The following is a 19,598-nucleotide window of genomic DNA, read 5'->3' on the forward strand; positions in this document are numbered from 1 at the left end:
TGCACATGAATGAGCTCATCCAGATGATGGCAGAATTACACAGAACCAAGTTAAACATATCCAGAAAACTCAAATTTATTTTAAATTTATTTCAAAAGTGTTAAAAATAGTCATTGCACAAAGGTAGTGCTAAATAGATATGAATTCCTGACCTATATTCCTTGGAAGCAGATTAGTGCATACAAAGTCTTTCTTAAATTTAGTTACAAGTTCACAGAGCTGTTGAGAACYTTTGAGAATGCAGTAGGCAAAAAAACTTCAAGTTACAAATGCTGAGAGGACACAGTTAATAGGCAGGAGTGTGTTTGAGTCTGAAACAAACCTTTTGAACTCCACAGCTAGCAAGCAGCAGGCTGGAAACAGTAAAGTGATTATAAATTTTGGTAAAAATGGACTAACATTCCCCCCTCAGTAAAGCATCTTCCCATCAGTAAAGAGATGAGCAACAGAAGCATCAATTCAGAGATCACATGCTATGTTTCTCCATACAGACTAGCTAGGGGAAAAAAAAAAGGAAACAGGGCTGGAGTGGGAAAACCTGGCAAGCTRAAGCCTGGAAATGGGCAAGATCCATAGCAACAAGTGCCCAAAGATGCCCAAGGTCCTTGGGCACAAGCTGCCCCAGAGCAGTGACTGAGCAGCTGCAGGGYATGCAACCACCACAGCATCCTGCCCAGCTGCCCTAGGCCACCAGTGATCACTCCATCAGGAAGGAAAGGCTGACTGGGTGAATGCAGGAAAACAAACTCTCACAGGCCCATCTTATGCCCTGAGACACAGAATAAATCTGTATGATAAGAGTCAGAAGGGAAGTAATGACTAAGATCAGTGGGATCTTAGTATGAGTATGAGTAGTTTTAAAATGATTTAAGCTAATTTAATTAATCAGGCCATCTAAAATAGTATTTTCTGTAGCTTCTTGACCTCATCTGGATGCAGATTGCAGGAAATTCAACATATGCTCAGGTTCTACCAGGTTCTTGGTCTTTTTATAAAAAACTCCTTCTTTGTAAGTTTGCCTATGGTCATGTTCAAATAGTGTTCAGGTAATATCAGTCATGGCATTCAAAATAGACCTAGTCCAACCACTCTGTACTTGCTATGTTTGAATATTTTTCCCTTTGTGCATCTCAGATTGTCAAAGTCTGGATCACAGAGCAACTGACAGACTTCATTTTTGTTCCTGTAAAAAACAAGGTAAACAAATTCCCTATGCCCATGAATTCTACAAAATAAGCCACTGGCTTCTTGAAATAATGGTACAGGATTAAAATTCTTAGAGTGCTACAAAAAAAGGCAGATTGGTTTTGAGATAACTAAGCAGAGAACTGCCAGCTCTAAGAGTCTGCCAACAGGCAAGCTGGGCATTAATTTATTAATGACTTCTGTACACTTCAATAATTGTTTAACAATTAGTCTTATAAAATATTACTGGAATTATTTCCATGTACTTGACTGGACTATAACTTCCCCTCAGGCAGCACTGTAAATTTAAACTTCTAATGCTAAGTACTTAGCTTCTCTGTTAATGCAAGTTGTCTAGTTTGAAGGTTTTCTTCCAATATTTAACAGAAATGTCAACTTGTTCACAAGTCTATTTATATAAACAGTAATTAGTCTTTTCACATGCCCTTCTTAAATTGTTAACTGCATCGTTACTGAGCTTTAACTCTAAAAACTGTCTTCTTTGACAATATTTGGTAGTATTAACGAGTACTAATAGTACTAAACAGCTAGAAAAAACAAATCCCATTCTTTTACTCCATTACTAACTCAGGGACCTGCCAGTTTCAGGGCTTAACCACACTAAGACTCCTGTATATTGTCATATATACTAACATTTCCTGATAGAGTAATAGCTATCTCACTTACCAGAGGATTCCACAGCAGGYTTCAGAGTTTTTCTAGCAATGATTACTAGGAGTTTTTTTAGATTTCACATAGTTTTATTTATAAACAAGCTTGCATAAAAGTGTCATACAAGTTAGGCATGAAAATATTTAAGAACCTTAAGCTAACAAAGGCAACATCAACTATGAAATTACAGCAAACAATTTATCTGTACATCAGAAAGTTACTCATATACATTTAACCATAAAACAGTATTTTCTATATATTAATCAAATCCAGCTTCAATACTTTCTGTGATACAGTGATACCCCAAAACAGTATTAAGTTCTTTGACCCCCTTTAAATGAGTACTCACTCCCTCTATTTTGCAGGTGCATTGCTACCCATTAGAATATTAATTCCACATGGATTCCACATGGATACAACTCCCAACATAACTTTAAATTACATTAACCTTAAGGGCAAAAGGCTGTCAATGGTAGTAAACAGACAGTTCATCATCACTCATGTCTGAATCATCTTCATCCACTTCACCTTCAATGACAGATTTCTTCCCTTTGCAGCACGAAACAATTAGTCCAATTAAAAAGACCTGCAAAATCAGGAGTATGTGTTACTGTTACCCAATTAAGTGGCATACAAAAGTAATGTGTGAAACTGAACACAATGCTGTGGTGCAAGTACTTTATTGACAACAGCAGTACATTATGCAACTTGATTCCATGATTCCTAAACCCAAGTACTTACCGCAATGAATGCCCAGTTTCCAAAGTAATAGACAGCACTGAAGAACCAAAACTTGTGAAGAAAGAGGTACGTCCGAGTAACAATACACTGATCTAAAAGGAAAGCAAGTATTAGCAATGGAACAWAAGATAAGAATTATTCTGCAGCTGGAATTAGATAAGCCTGAATTTTCAGACAGTATTCTGCTTTGAATTGATTCAACTCAAAATTCAATCAAATACACTCTCCACTATCAGAAATGTATGCAAAGGGATATCTGTGATTCTGCAAATGTGAAATTGGGTAGTGTTGGAAGCKGGCAGCTACACAAGGAACCCCATCACTACCAAAACCAGCTTCTACAGAAGCCAATCACCACCTATTCTGACCACAGATCTTCTACAGTCCACTCCGCCACACTTCAGAAGTATTTTAACCATAAACAGAAGACAAAGATTTAGATGCTGAACTAAACTGCATTTCAGTACACCTTCTGGCAAAGTCGACTGACTAGGGTTTCAGGCATTTTTGTAAAAATAAAAGGCAAACACTAAGTTGATTTGCACAGGTAAGAGCTGTATACCAGGACTTTTGCAAGCCACACTGCAGAGGGCTTATTTGCATCCAAAATACACCCGCTGTAGTTATCATGTTAGGGAATGAGTAAGACTTCATCAGTGTTGCTACACCTAAACAACATACTTTTTCTCCATTMCAAATCCACAGACTTTGGCAACTAGAGAAAATTAAGAGTATACTTGAGACTTCAGACAAGTAGTATTAAGGTTTGTACAGCCTACAAGACTTAAGAGATCCTGTAAGAGGGCAGTTAGGAGGACACRCCAGAGAACAGGAAATCAGTAGTGGCATCCATGCCAAGATGCAGTGTAGTCTCATTCCTCACATACTATGCTCCAAACTATTAATACCTATTTTGGAGCAGAAATTGCTATCCAAAGTTTGGATACTACATGCAAGTACATATAACAGAACAATCAAGTAAACAAAAATCTGCTACTTCCTTGSCCAATTCTGACCTCAGTTTTGGCAATACTCTAGGTGCACTGAAGCTATACAGACTATGCTCCTTCTCAAATCAGGATTAARTAAGGGCTGCCTGCGGAGTTTAGCTTTTTAATCATTTGACAAGCAGGCATAACCCTAAAGTCTCTAGAGGCAGATACTGTTTTAAGACAACTTTCACATTAGAAATTCTCCTGTTCGACAGCCTCTTGAACCACACTACATATCAGGGAGCTGTTTCCTCAGGAGAGGAAACAGAGGCCTGTAGTTCTCAGGAAGACAAGTTTGCTTCAAAATGAGCCTCGTCAGGCCAGATCTCCAGTGTCTGCAATATTTGCATCTTAATAGAACTTCAGATGTTCTTCCAGTTACTTTCACATGTTAAAATCTTGTTTTAAATCATTCTTCTGTTAAACACTATTTTATGCAGCAGGCTGTGATTGCTGCMATCTATTAGCATGAGGGGTCACGGAAGCAGTATGAGCAGGTAAAACAAGTCGAGACAAATTCATTAGCAGACCCAGACACTCAGCCTGCATGAGGCAAGCATCCCCTATCATCCCTCATTCATTACCATGGATGCAATGAAACGAGGCCAAGGGCACAGAGTGCTGGGGCTCATGTGCTCTCCYCTTAAATAGCTTAAATCCTGTTATCACTGCTAGAATATTTCAATGAACAGACCACAGGGCTCACAACATGACATTCCTCATGCCATTTTTTACAGCTGTGCTGCTGCTTTCAACATGCATCCYCAAGTTGTACTAAAAACCAAACAAATGAACTGACAGTTTAGCAGAACCTTTGAAAGCTAGAACCAAATGGAGAAGTTGGCAGCTTAGTAGGATGCAAGCTCCAAATTTCCCCATGGGGGAAATTCTAGTTCAGAAGAGTAGCCCTGACAAAACAAACTGTCAACTTTCTCCAATGCATTATAACAGTTGTCACTTGTTGCATAAACATGCATACAGACATCTTACTATACTCCAAAACAGAACAGACATCTAAAAGGCTTTTTAAAAGCTGGTCAAAGCTCATAATCGCTTAAGAGCTTCCCTGTAAGGCAGACTGCCTTTGCAATCAACACCTTCTAAAGAAAATCAGTTGAGTGTATAAAAGCAAAAAAGAACACACACTTTTATGGACAATATTGCCWTCTTTAATGCTCAGACTGTGTTAGCAAAGTCAGGATTTTACCAATTCCAAATATTAGGCTGATGCAAAAAGCTACCACAGCGGCCAAAACAAAACTTCACAGCTTCAAGCAACCATCATGACTTTTTAGAGCCACTAGAAGTCTTGAATCCCATAAGGCAGCCTGGAACACTGTATGTGTTATTCATTCCACCAGCTGCTTTCTTCAAAGCTATCAGCTACTAATCAAAATGGAAAGACACCCAGTTACCATCCACTAGTTGTAGAATATTCTTCATAGTYCCTACCTGCATGAACTTCCAGACCTACTAGAGCAGTATGAGATAAGATAGYTTTAAGTACAGGCCTGTCAGTTACRTTACATGGACAGGAAGGGGTAGAACAATGATAAAACTTCATTCCTTTCACCTCTACTAATCCTTCAGTCCTGTACAAAGTTCAGACAACTCTTCTATCTTACAGTTGGTTCCCTCGGTGAAGGAACCTTCTCAGCCTTCCTTTCTTYTCTGGAGATTATGACCTAAGCATTACCAAAAGCAGTTTTGTCTGATATATGTTCAGTTTTATTTGGTCTGAAACAGAAGCAAGTTTGTTAGAAGTCAGTGCTATTTCAGAATTAAGATCATTTCTTGCCTCATCTCGCACTCCACCTTGCTTGTTCCAGTAAGATCTACATGCTCTGTCCCTAGACTGGCATGTGACAAAAAGCCTCAAGAGTTACAGGTCAGAGGACTCTTGGTGTAGAGAAGCCTTTGCATCCTGTCACATTGACGTTCATAACATTCCAGTTCTGTTTTGGAAGGATACAGTAGGCCTGTGATAAGTTTCTGGCAGCACTGCCAAGTCCSATTTCATTATGCCTTTCTCTGCGTGTTAGACTTGTAGTGCCTTGGTTACAAAGGCAATGGACAAAAGGAAGCTTCTGCTGGCTGAAGTTCAAGCTATTTATGGCAAACACCTCTGTCAGCAAATGCTTCTGAGGCTTGTGCTTCCACAGGTATGCTGAGGGTAGCACATCTGCCTTATAGAAAACTCCAGCATTGTTCACGGGGAACAGCCTTTTTTATGCCGAGATCCTACATAAACTCGAAGTTCACTTGCTTCCTTGCTATTTTTTCCCCAGTGACGAATAGCGAACTTGCCTTAGTTCAAGTTTATGCACAGAGGTACAAGCAGGATAGTATCACAGAAGTACATACTCCAGGCAGCAAATGCAAAGCAGCTGAAGAATGTGCAAGATGAATAAAGCAATGAATATTGCAGGACTCTACAGGATACGCAGCTTCTACCTCTGATTCCTAAAGACACGGTTAAAATAATTCAATCTGAAAAGACGTKTTCTGTTTTCTTGTACATCACAAACCCTTCCTGATTTTTTTATATAAGAGAATAACTTGTTCTGTCACAAGTGTTTACATCTAATACTTAAAAGCAGAGCTTGATGTTTTAATCTTAACCTGCAAAATAGAGTCCATTAACACTTACTTTTCCTCTCCAGTGCAGGTTTGATTAAGAGATTCTCCAAAATAGTCTAGGACAGCTAATGAGTGTGGCCACATTTAACTATTCTTACTTAGCAAAGGGTAGAATTAGGCACAGCCCAACATTCTCAGAACAAAATTCTAGAGCTGTTTTTTCACAAATCTTAAGGCATACAAACAGAACATTCTGTAGAAAAAGAGCAAAACAGAACTTCSGTAGTAAAAGCAGATTTCTTTACTAACACAAGTAGAATGAAAGTACAAAGGAAGGCATTTGGCCAAAGGCATCTGGAAAGTCAGGAAGGTCTGAGCTAACATAAGAGCTCAGAAAAGCTTCTCTCCTTCATCCCACTCAGGCCACATCCTCTATAAGAGGGAAAAGGAATCAGACAGCAAACTGTTTACAACACAGCATTATTTCCTAGCATGACAGCCATGAAACAAGAGAAGGCTTCAAATAAAATACAGAACACTAGCAAAATGAAGACATAAATTGGAAACAGCATAGTCAACACCATCTGCAGCTCTGTAGTTGCTTACCTGAATCAAAGAACAGCTAGAGAACCCCCCCAACAAATCTCTACAGCAATTATGGTTAAATAGGTGCTAAATCTTTTGGAACAGTGTGATCTTAAAGAAAACATTCAGTGTCACAGGCTCAGCTAACATTTTAGTTATTCCTTCTGAACTAAAATATTACTAAGTAGGCTAATGATTTACACATTTTTTCCTCTAAACTGAATTGAGGATTGAATAAAGAACACCCTGAACTCTATGTAACTACTTGTTATCTAGAATGATACAGCTACAATTATTCTTTGAACACTACCTTGATCATCTAGAGCAAAAGCATAGAAAGCTACCRGTACTTTTATAGATACTATCACTACTTTCAGAAGGGAGAAGCATTTTACACAATGCTGACCAAGCAATAAAGCCAAACATAWCCAACATTCAAGACTATCAGTACATGAAGCCTAAGTCTTAACCAAACACTTCTGAGAAACAAATTCACTTAGTAAGTAATGCACACAAGGATAAAAAGGCTTCCCTTTGAAAGGGATGGTTTTAAACACAAAATTTCTCCATATTTAATCATAAYTAAGAATATTTCCACATATGAAGCCTTTCTTTCAGATCAGTTTCTGCTGTGCTGGAAAAGTCAGCTTTAACAYATCCCTTGCGTGACAGAAGAGACATTTCACAGGACAAGTCAGTCCTATCTTAAAAAGAAAGAAATCAATGGCCTCCAAAATAAAAATTTTACTACAACATTCCYGGAAGAGCTAAATAGCATTTTGATGAAGACAGTAACTACAGCAAGMACGGCTGTTTTGGAAGCTATAATTTGAGGAACATTTAATTAGGTGGACTGTTTTCAGATGCATCTAATTTCTAGAGGTAACATCACTATTAGCTCTATTCTCTACCATAGTACTGTACCGGTAACTTAAAAGGAGAAAAACAAGGATTTCTGAATTGACCAGGTATAGGGTAAAGGCACTTAGGTTTGAAAATAGCCTCAGAGAAAYCTGCCTTCACATATTAGTAACTAGGCGATCACATAAGATAAAGTACCATTTGCCATCACAGCTCTAAAATAAAATAACCTAAAGGTTTTTACTGAATAGAATAGAAATATGCTCTTAAATTCAATTAAAAGGATCAGATCTCCTACAAGAAAAACAGCAGGGTAACAATGAGCTCCAAAGCCCCTGGTTTTAGAGGGGGCAACATCCTCCTCACAACAACATAACCAGCTCGCTTATCCCTCTAGATAAAATGTGCAAGRTTCAGATTAATCTTTCTGACTTCAGATGCCAGAGTGCACAAATTTGTTTCTTTTGCAGTCAAGAGTTTATTAACATCAGGGAAAGGTTAGTCAGCTTGTACYAATCAAACTGACAAAAGATACGTGCCCATGCCGTGGAACCGCATAAGGAAGTTAACAGCCCACAAAAACCCACAAGCTTAAGCTAGAGTAGAAATCAATGAATATTTAATACAATTCAAAACCCATAAAGACATGCTGAATATTCCCCAGGTCAAGGAAAACAWGTCCCTTTTTTAAATTTTTTTCTCTGGAGAAAACAGCTCCACTTCTAGCACAAGCAGGTATCAAATGATGACAGCCCCTTGACTACAAAAGCGCAGTGCTACAAGCACTGTAACCTATCCAGAGAAGCATTCTGGTTATTCATATTTACGCAAAAGGATCTTTCATGCACACAGAATAGTAGAAATAAGCATCATATGAAATTTAATATCAGAAATATTCTGACTAATATTCTTGCTACCAGTTCTGATTGACAAACATGTCAGCTTCAGATGTTAGCAAATATATCAGAAGTTTTCTGATTACAGGYTTCCCCTTTACCCCTTACACCTGTTATTTGGCAGCTTAACATCTTATACATATGCTTGAGTGCAATAAAATGAACTCTTCAGGACCTCAAGCTTCCACCAAAATCTGATGTTTAAGATTCTCTCCCACGTCACTTTCATAAAACTCTGGAAGTGAATTCATGGAATGGCAGTGACAGCTGCCTTAGCCATGAAAGCAGTATTTCTTCCCAGGATTTAAATAATTTCTTGATTTACCTTTATGCTGCCTGCTACTCAGCACTACCTGGATCAAAACYAGTTTCTTGCATATTCTGTTTAAGCTACTTTCACATTTTTCCCCATATTGYTCTTCATAACATAAGTAACACCATCCATCCAGCTGTTGAACAGGTCTCTGCACTTCACATTCCAGTCCCTCTGCTGCAGCTTCTCTAGTTTCATAGCCTAAAAATCAATCTGCTCTTCAAGGCTTTCACAGTTCTCATTAGTGACATTGAAGACCAGCTGTCCTTTCCCTCAGTGAATTCTTTCCAGAAATGGCTTAAAASTATCTAGTTGTTGCTCTTTCAGCTTTTATGTGCAAGCACTGTAGAACTTCACCAGCCTCAAGGTTAAATTTGTGAGAAACTTAAATCATTGATTCCTTATTGGACTCAAGTGCATCAAAAGACACTAGTGAAACTGGTTCATTCACTTCTACCAAGGACCTGAAATCACCTTTCAACTTGACACAGCTGCAACAACTCTGTTTAAGGAGAGCACTTTAACACTTAGTGTTAAGATTACAGCTACTTCTAGTAATACTGTAGAACAGAAGCTTCAAATAAATAGGAACATGTTAAACAAGTTTACAACAACAACAACTTTAAATATAGGTCCAACACTCGAAATTGGCATAAAACAGGCACCTTTTTGTTTAGCTGGGACTGTTAATGAGAAGACACTTAAGAGACCTGCTGAAAAAGCAAACAAAAGTCTAGGTGAATCATCCTGGACCTAATCCAAAGTTATTTCAACAAGAGCTGCTCAATGGCTTTGGAATCAAGCCCTGTTAAAGGAAAGTATTTAGTAGGAGCTATATAACCWAGAGGCTTAGAAATCAGGGTCTAACGTGAGAACTGTCTTTATCAGCAAAATAAAATGAAGATCCACCAACCAGCCAAGGTGCTCAAAAGTGCATCCATCCTATCTCTACTGAAAGATATCCAAGTTCTCACAAATGCTTTAAGTGYACTTGCCACATTCCTGTAGATTTCTATCAGGAAAGTAACTTCCCTCTGCAAGTGATTAGTTCTAATTTACAGTTGCTGTAGTATTACTAAGTATGTGACCTAAAAGATAGTTTGTCCTCAGTCCTGGAACAAGTTGAATCCAGTCACTGAATACTGGAAGGCTTTCAAATCAAAAAGCAGTCTAATGTAATCCTTGACAAAGCCAGAAAACACAGTTTAGCTACTGTGAATCAGTGTGGTTTTATCAGACTGATTCCCATCAAGCCCCAGCAGAGGAGACAAGACTTCAGAGTCTAAGGAGCCTTCTAGTGAGGTACTCCCGATTCTGTAGGAGGAGGAAAAAAGTTGAAAAGTTACAAAGCAAAAGTTGCATAGTAAAGAATAAGAAGTCCCATGAGTGATCTAGGTCAGACACGCTTAAAGTTAGTTACCTGCATGAACATGAAATGCCAGACATAGCTATAAAAATCAGGTATTAGATCCTAGAGAAACAAACATGAATAAGCTTTAAACACAGACAAGACTTAGTACTCACTTAAGTATAGAACAGCCTAGTCTGARATTTTAGATTTACAGATCATGCTACAACTACAGCATTACAACAAAATGAGTTATAAAGCTATCCTAAGTGTGCTGGGGAATCTAAATGCTTAAAGATCTGCCAGAATTAAAGGTGGATGAAATATTATTTTTTGTCAGTTGAAAGAACAAGTTGATTTTAGCAACTTCAAGACAATATTCTAGTGGACATGCAGGTGAACGAGTGCAAGAAAATAGAAAGCCAATCAAACAGGAACTATCATTTTTACTCTAATTCTGGCACTTTCAGATATATACTTTTTCATACAATCAGCTTGATATAAACATCAGCTTACATGAGTTCAGACTACATGAAAATACATTATGCCACTATGCCTTCAGATGTTAACCTCATTTTTGCCCTATCCTTTACAAGTGAGCTGGGCACTTTAGAAGCAAGTCCACCCTGTAAGACTAAAGGAACGATGCATTTTTTTTCCATTTTGAGATCATGCTATCAAGAGATTGATCTTGACCCTGTACTATGCCACACAGAATCCTGTATCTTTCTAGTATGTTTCTACAGAGCAGCACTTGCAACCAGCTAGCTCAAAGATGCCATTGGCAAGGCTGGGCAACTCTCGAAGCTGGAACTCCTTATGTAGCAGGAGAAAAAATGTAATGGCTTTTTCCATTAAAAAAATCAAACCTAAAGATTTGATAAATTCTCTTAAATAACTGATATGCAAATTAGTAGCTATCATTAACGATGCCCTGGAAACACTTTCCCCTCCTTCTCGATCTTCCCTCTCCTTCAGAATTTGAAATACAACTGACTACAGCTCACTACAATGCTGTTCTTATCAGTTCCCAGGACAGGAAGTACTGGGAAAATACTGATTTGCCCAGTACATCATCATCCATTCATCTAATTGAGCTGCAGRACAAAACATATTAGGCAGTTAGAAGTCTTCATGAACAAATCCTCTCCTTGTGCTGGAGAAGTCTTATTTGAAGCTGGACCAGGAGCACATCTGTGTTCAGCTTCAGCTGTAGTCTCAAGATGCTGCCAAAGATTTCTGCATGGTTGTTCTAAACAAGTTAAGCACTAAATTCATCAGCTGTCTTTGTCACACTAGACTGATAGGATTTGACCATTCTATCATACACAGCTCCAAACACACACTGAATTAGTCTAATACGCCATCAGGAAAGTATTTTATCATCTCAAAAAGACAATATATCTATGATAGAGCAGGGCTCTAACTTAATACAACTGAGTTAGCTTTTATAACTTTGTCTATCAACATAAATGTAATGACCTTTTACTAGCTAAGAAAAATATCATCAAAATGAATTTACCTTAATAAACAATGGAAGATACTGAACTATAAGGAATGAAAATATTAATTTAATGAGAAAAATACCACCAAAGTATCAGCAAAAAGGTTGTTGAAGCTTTGGTAGTTTAACCTAGTTTGGTACACCTAGGTCAGCTCTATCTAATATCCTTAGTAGTGACTGAATATTTGACAATCTAGTTTCTACTTTAGGAATAAAATATTGACGAGTTTTCAATATAATATTCTAGCTGGAATTYTTCTGCTAGAAAGCAGAAAAAGCAAGAATCAACCACTCCTATTTTAAATGGTTCTGATTATAGATAGAGGGACAGGTTACATTTTAGCTGCTAACACTTCATTATTTGCTCCAGTCAGCTAGACAAGTGTTTTCACTAACATTTTTAGGTTTGATGTATTCCAAAGAAATTTTCCTTCCATCTCTAATACAACACTTCAATGACCTGGCAGCATTTGTAGTTAACAGAACTCCACAATAGCCTTTTGATTAYATTACCATTCACCTTTTACAGAAAGCCATCTAACACTGTGCCAGCCCAGGACAACGTATCAATAGCTTCTCCACCTATTTCCTCTTAAGTAGGAGGAACATGACTCATCTCCAGCACCACGATGCATGTTAATGATGCAAACCCAACAAAAACCAGCATTTGTACAGGCCAGGTCCTGAGCACTGCAGAGCCGACAGCTTTCAGCATGTGCTGTAGTGGCTCACGGCTCAAAGCAAACTAGAAAAATGCATTAGGGAAAATAATCAAATTCCTTAAGGAGCATCWAGTATTGGTGGAATTCAGGAAGCCTTAATCTAATCTTGTTTCCTTCAATTAGGTGGCAAATCTTCAGAAAGTCAGACCCCCAAAACAGACTACACATATCACTGCCACCRCATATATTCCACTTTCAGCAAATATTAGCTGTTTACAAAAAACATAACTGCTGAAATCTGCTGAAAGTGATTTAAGATGACTACACTTTGCTCATGTAAACWCCACCACAGATGATGCTATATTCAGCAAATCTGAAGGCGCATTAGATACACAGAAAGATACTGAAGAAATTAGACCACAGCTTAACACAGTTTACATTGGGTTTGAAAAACTACCTATTCAGGTGTCACCGATGGCTTTAGAAAAGGAAAGTTAAAACTGAACTAACTTTTCCCAATACCACCCACAAACAGAAAAAAACRGGGACTTGCTACAACATTAAAATAGTCAGAGCTGCTGGTTAACAGCAATACTGACAACAAAGATACAGGACAGCTATTTGTCTCTTCTCTATCAATTACTGAACACTGCCAAGCCTTTTCATAAACATATCATGTGCACATAATAGAGCTGTCCGGGTAAAAAAMAGTTTGTCAGACTGAAAACAATTCAGAGTTTCAACCTGAAGGAGTCTGGARTATTCTGAAGACCATGAATCTTTTCCATAGATCAATTTCTTAAGAAAAGACCAAAGAGATCATTAAAATTGATGGTGACCTTAAGCTGCAGTACCAATATTGCAGCACCRTGTGTAGTTCAGACAGCTTGAGTCCCGTTTCATTAAGAAACTGAAGTAATGCAGTCAGCTGAATTTGTTTTTTYCCAAAAGTAGTTTTTGTCCTTCCTCTTGCCCTGAACATAAACAGCTTTTGAACATATTTCCAGTTTCACCCAAGTTCCACAGAGGAAGCAAGCTGACAAAGTTAATGCTACCAGTCTCTTAAGTAGCCTGTCCAGATGGAATATCATGGAAGGCTCCAACAATATCCCTCTTTGCTGATAACTACTCAAATCCAAGTTAGTCAAAAGGTCTTCTGTTCAGATAGCTGGTCAAAGAGGGATGGACAAATGCAGCTGGTCAGTACTACACTGGACCTCAAAACTGAGGTAATCAAAATTGACAAGAGGATTTCAGAACAGCAGCCTACAAGGTCAAATTCCATTGGTAACAGTGCTCACGGAACAACTTATACTCAGATCCTACAAAAGATCTGAACTTTCTTAATGATTGTACTGAATTCTGCACTAGTTTCACAGTTTAATTAAGCACATTTGTAGTTTAGACATGCACTAAAGCAAACATCCATTGAAGCAAATGGAAGATTTTGCAAACTGAAATGCACTCTTRCACATACTTGTCCTCTAAAAACAGTTATTCAAAAAATGTAGTAAGCTAAATGGTAATGCTTGTTTTCTGAAAGCAGTCACAACAAAGCTTTACCTCACAGTAGAGCATATGCCTCAAGCCATCAGTATATTGAACAGTTTAATATAAGCAGATCATGGCTAATACAAGGCAAGGTATAACAAGACAAAATGCATCTTACCTTCAGGTGCACCTGCATCACAGTCTTTTGATACAAATGTTGTCACATTCTTTGACTGGCCATCAATTGTCTTATTACTCTGCATTAGAAATGTGTAATTAATACACTAGTCCACACATAATGTTCTTCCATACAGTGATGGTTCCCTGAACATCTTTCAATTGTCTTATAAAAACAAAGCTTCGGACAAACCTTAATATTCAAAAATTTTAGTATTTTGCATACTATATACTGTAAAAACGCACATTTAAGGGTTACGCAGTATGAAAGTTTCTTAAATAAGTATTCACCAAAAAATTATTCATTTGTTTTTAAAAATTCACTCAATATAAAATCTTCACAAATCTTCACCTAAAAACAGTCTTTTAACCTTACACAAGAATTTGAAATTCATGTTTAGTGATGAAGACATACAAGCCTCATGTGCACTAAACGATACTATGAATTTGGTTGCTTCTTGATCTAATGTCCAGAAGATTGTATCCAACATAATTAGGGTAGAGGGAGACAAGTTACTGAACTGAACTGCTGAAAATCCAAGCATTCCTGTTCAAATCTCACTTTTTTACACCTAAGCAAATCTGACCCTATGGAAATTCTAGTTTCTGCTTATACCTACTTAGAAGCAGATTATGAAAGGAGTAAGATTACACACAGAGGAACTGGGAACCAAAGTGAAAACAAAGTAGTAAAGAACAAAATACTGCTATACCAAATAAAGATATTAGCTTAAGAGCAGCAATACATTACTTTTAGTCTGTAGACAGACTTTCACAAAAACCTAGTCTTCACTGCAATCATTCAATATAAGTGTACTAATAAGAACATAAAAATCTAAAAGGCTAGCAGCTGTCTTATCAAAATAAAGCAATAGCTGAAGATTTATATTGTCTAAAGATATCTAGAAATTAAAATTTGCAGTGGATACAATACAGAATTTGATTTGTGCTGTACCAAACGATCTAAGCAGAAAAGATAGAAGCAGTATTTGAAATCAACTTTTGTCCTAGCTTTAAAAGTTACTTTAACCAATTAACCGATTTTTAAAAATCAGAACATCAAGTTACTTTTTGAATTAAGCATATGTCACAGCTTACCTGTACTAGGTATTTTTGGCTTCCATACATGACATACTGAGGGGCAAGACTGTAGATCATGTAGCTTGTATGAAGRACTATCAGCAGAAGTATCATACAGAGGAACAGGAGTGCTTGAGGTCGAGTTTTTCCTCTTCTAATTTTATAAAGCTAAAACAAGAAAACATACAGATATTAACATGATGGAACTTCTTGTTTGACAAGATTGTYATTTCTCTTTAAGAAATAGCAGCTTCTCACTTCTCTTGAGTTGTCCTCAAGAAGTCAGAGTAGTTTTCAGCTAAATTTACCCAAATATTATAGCACAGCTATTTTACCAAAAATCATAGTTTTGCCTGTATCAATGACAAAGAAGATTTGTAAATTTGCAGGCTTCCTGGAAGTGATCAACACCAAGATCTAAATTGTGTTGCTTATCATCAGTAAACTGCCTAATTGYCAACACTAATATTCTGTCATTTAGTCTACATGAGCTGCCATCTACCCCTAATCCTTCAGCCAGCCTTAGAAGCAGAAGAGGTAACTGATTACTCTCAGACATTAGAACTTGGGCATTATGGGGTTGCATCTTTTCTACCCTGTCCTACAGGGAACAATATAATTCCGTGCTGTTACCTCTAGATACCATTGCTCCTCTGTAATCATGAAATACTCAGTATTCATTCACACTGGGGAGAAATATCAGCTAAGGGGGATGAGCACAGTCTGCATCCAGAAGCTTTTCGTTTTTTGAACTACCTCACCGCCAGAGCCACTGTTCACAGTGTTGTGGCATCACTGTTTGAGCCAATAAAGGAAGAAAAACAGCATAAGCAAAAGTTGAGCAAAGCATCAGATATTAATGACACRCTTTTGAATATTAAATGCTTCCAGCAAATATGGTATATTTAATGTCAAATAACTTTGGTATTGTATTTGGTTCATTTATAGCATCACTGTACTACCTCTTAGCTAGATATACTTGCTTCCCACCTAAAAAGCAMGTCTGACATTACTGCATACACATTTCAGCCTAATTTTCATCAACTGAAAATGCCTCCAGTATACATCGGCACCAGGTTCTAAGCAGCAATAGGTGCCACATGATTTGTTACTCAGGAAATGAGTCAGTTGACAGTGTTTAACCACACTAAAACACTAGGCTTAGAGCTGCTTACAAGAGCTGCTTTACAACAAYGGTAGTAAAACAGATTAGCACTCCTTGCATGTCATACAGAAGGAATGCTTGTTTATAACCATCCAGCATTTATGAAGTAGAATATGCTTGATATGGAGCTGCTATTTTACAAAATGTTTTCAAACATGTTAAGAATTTAGCTTAAAATACTCAGTGATATTTACCCTTATCCAGAAGAACCATATGCCCATATTTCGAATCCCTGCCATTGATGTGAAGATGAAGTACATAACAATAGTTGTAATAAGGATATAGTCAAGTGGAAAAACCTAAAAACAAGAAGCATACAATCAGTGGAAAAGGATAATARAGTGTTCAAATTAGAAAACAAGTTCTTCACCAAAACGAAGCTAAGCACATTCTACTGATAGCATTTGAGGTAGTGCAGAGTCAGCTGCAAACTGAGCCAACACAATTTGTTTGGAAAAGTGCTTTTCCTAAAGATTGCCTTTATTTTGAATGAGGTGTTACACATTTCAGGCCTAGAAATACTTAATTCCATTCTGAGTAGTTTTAACAAGTTCATCAACATAGGACTAGACAAACATTGTATTTATGAATATTTCTGAACATATTTGCATGTAAGGTCATTGATTTTTGTATTAGTCAAAGGCCAAGCCAAACCCTCTTTCCTTTTGTATGCTACAAAATGAAGTATTTAATAGTTTAGAAACCTGAGATGAAGAATATGGTAACCAAACTAGGGTAAATGAAGACAGCTTAGTGGGGGAGAGAAAAACACTGGCTTACATCAAGGTTCATCTTTGTTGGCTCACTCACTGGTTGACTGATTGCAAAATTGATACATGGCCTCTTTGCCTTCTAACCCTCCTCAAGTTAATGGTTATTCTTACAGAGGACTTGTTCTAGTCTTATGTATTGTTTTAAAGGAGCAATATATTACATTCTGGAGAGCTATGTGTTATATCTTTCAAAGCATAATTAACATTAAAGAGCAAAAAGCACATTTATTACATTGTGGSAAACTATCAGCAACTCAAACTCCTCAAGCTTTAGCATACAAGCCAAAAAAAAAGATGTGTTCCCTTTCAGGCTGAGCACAGCCACCTCAGCTGGTATCAATTTCTCAAGTTCTTACTAGCTGAAAGTTACTGCTGGAGGAAATACTATTTGCAACAATTGATTCCCATCCTAAGTTTTCACATTAATATCCTCTGATAACTTAAATCGGTTAAAGCAGCCAACTTTCTTTTATAGAACATGCAGGTTTTTTTCTATTGAATTACTTTAAGGGCAGTTTGCCTTTTGGAAGCTTACCAGGAAACAGGAGCATCCTGATGTTTATACATCAGCAGCTGTTTACTTACTGTTTGAAGAACAGGTAAAAGCATATTCAAGGGATTGGTCAGATTAGTTCCTAAGATTATAAATCCAGAATCGAAGCCAGCTGAATGTAGAGCCTTGTCCAAACTGTAGTAATTAAGAACTGGTTARGTACTATGATCCTCCCAAATCTATGTCTTCAATTTGATTCCAAACTATTTTAATTTCTGCCCTCATTCTATGCAGGTTGCTTGCCCAATCTCAAAATAAATGTCAAAATTGATATCTCAGGTTGAGATATCATGTCAAATGTCTATCTTAACTGAAATCCAGACTTAGTTGTCTACATGCTTTCAACTTCATGAAACAATTGCTCCTAGATACACGTTGTACATGGTACATTATACATCACTCATTGCATGAATTTAAGCATTAACTCAACAAGTACCTACAGAGATTTAGATTCAAACATGAAGAGATCTTACAGTTTGAATAAGCCTCCTTTATAAACTTAATTCCTCTGCTGAATTAAGAGTATTTTCAGCAGCACACAGTTCACCAAGCTGAACCAAGTCCTTCTTCAAACTGTTTTAGCAAACTTATTTTCAACATACGCTACTTAATGAGAAATGGCAATACTAGTTACAGAAACATAGCACAGGAAAGAGTACACTGACTCTTGAAACCACTCCTTTATATACATAGCTATATGTATTGATATTAGGTTAGAGACTTGATTATTGATATTGATTGATATTAGAATAAGACTAGAAAAATTAAGTTGTTTAGAAAAATGTTGAAATATACTTACTTCGACAAAAACAGAGATACAGTGAAGAGCAACGCCACAATGGCAAAGAGCACTCCCCACACAATCTAAAATAAAGATAATAATGTAACTGAAAAGGCTTGCGAATTTGAGTCAAAAGTAAAGTTAAATACTGTTTCAAAACATAATGAAAAGGAATGTAGGCCCTGAAAACTTGAGCATGTTTAACTTCATTGCAGTATGTCAAATTCTACTGCAATAAAGTGCTTAACTGAACCAGATTTCCTGGTCTGAGCAGCAGGACTATCAACTGATGCTGAATAGCTTTTAGGCTACAACAGGTGAAAATAAATCTTGCATTTAAGCCAAGCAGCAATATAGAAGAACTCAAGAATCAACATTGGACTACTTCAGCTCACCTTTCCAGGGCAGGGCTTCAACATCATCCCAATTCACACTGGGCTGCTCAAACACACACTGAAGACTGCTCCATCATCAGGCTTCCTCCTTGCATCTCCCAGCTACTGAGCAGAATATACCCATCCCACCTGAACTTGTGCAGCCCATTGTACAACACAGGCACAGCTACCACCTGGTGCTCAGAGCCAATCAGCTGAAATGATCTAGTGTAACTGTCTGACCTTATCTGCTCCACAAGCCATATGTATGCATAACTGAACCATGTGTTCATGCAAGACTGCAGTCACTACAAAAAGCAGAAGTAATGCCACATGCTAACTGCTGCAGCTGCTTCAGATGAGCTCCGTGGACATTTAGTATTAGAAATTTAAGTATCTATACCAGTAAATAAGGTTGAAATGGAAGACAGCAAGAAAAAGGAGCAGCCATCATCCACTGTCAGCAGAGAAACCTGATGGCACAAAAGCAACACTAGTGAACRGTTTCAAATTGACCAAGAATCAGAGCTGCAGTCCTTGCAGGTAAGAGTTTTACTGTATGGCATTTTACATACTCCAGATGGTAGCTTATTTGGTAACAATCTCTAACCCATGTTACATAAAACACCATCTAGAAAACAAGCTCTACAGATTATGCAAGCTTAAAACATGAGAATCACACCTGTTCTACTGCCAGTCTCCCTGATGTAGATGCAGCTACAAGGGCAGAAAGCCTGTGTCCATCTAACCACACGTCTGACACAGCTCGACTGGCAGACAGCTGTCAGCATCTACAATCTGCACTAACTCTCTGCAGACAGAGCTAGTGTTAAAAGCCTTGCATCAAATTGCCTACAGCTTTCCC

At 37.6% G+C, this 19,598-nt stretch overlaps 1 protein-coding gene across 2 annotated transcripts in view; it reads right to left on the reverse strand.

The window, feature by feature from the left end:
- Nucleotides 1-1,939: 1,939 nt before the first annotated feature.
- LMBRD1 (LMBR1 domain containing 1) overlaps nt 1,940-19,598 on the reverse strand; it is a 50,037-nt gene continuing 32,378 nt past the window's right edge. Inside the window, exons 10-16 of one of the 2 annotated variants that reach the window (XM_026051265.1) lie at nt 18,378-18,442; nt 17,611-17,713; nt 16,447-16,551; nt 15,106-15,255; nt 14,009-14,087; nt 2,599-2,690; nt 1,940-2,443 (exon numbers count right to left, since the gene is read on the reverse strand). In XM_026051265.1, the coding sequence (XP_025907050.1) occupies nt 2,324-2,443; nt 2,599-2,690; nt 14,009-14,087; nt 15,106-15,255; nt 16,447-16,551; nt 17,611-17,713; nt 18,378-18,442 (714 nt within the window). In that variant the 3' untranslated portion in view covers nt 1,940-2,323. The remainder of the gene's footprint in view (nt 2,444-2,598; nt 2,691-14,008; nt 14,088-15,105; nt 15,256-16,446; nt 16,552-17,610; nt 17,714-18,377; nt 18,443-19,598) is intronic. The other variant, XM_026051266.1, reaches the window with a different exon arrangement.

This window comes from Nothoprocta perdicaria, unplaced genomic scaffold, assembly GCF_003342845.1.
Source record: "Nothoprocta perdicaria isolate Ctin4 unplaced genomic scaffold, notPer1 scaffold_74, whole genome shotgun sequence".
NCBI classification, from domain to species: domain Eukaryota; kingdom Metazoa; phylum Chordata; class Aves; order Tinamiformes; family Tinamidae; genus Nothoprocta; species Nothoprocta perdicaria.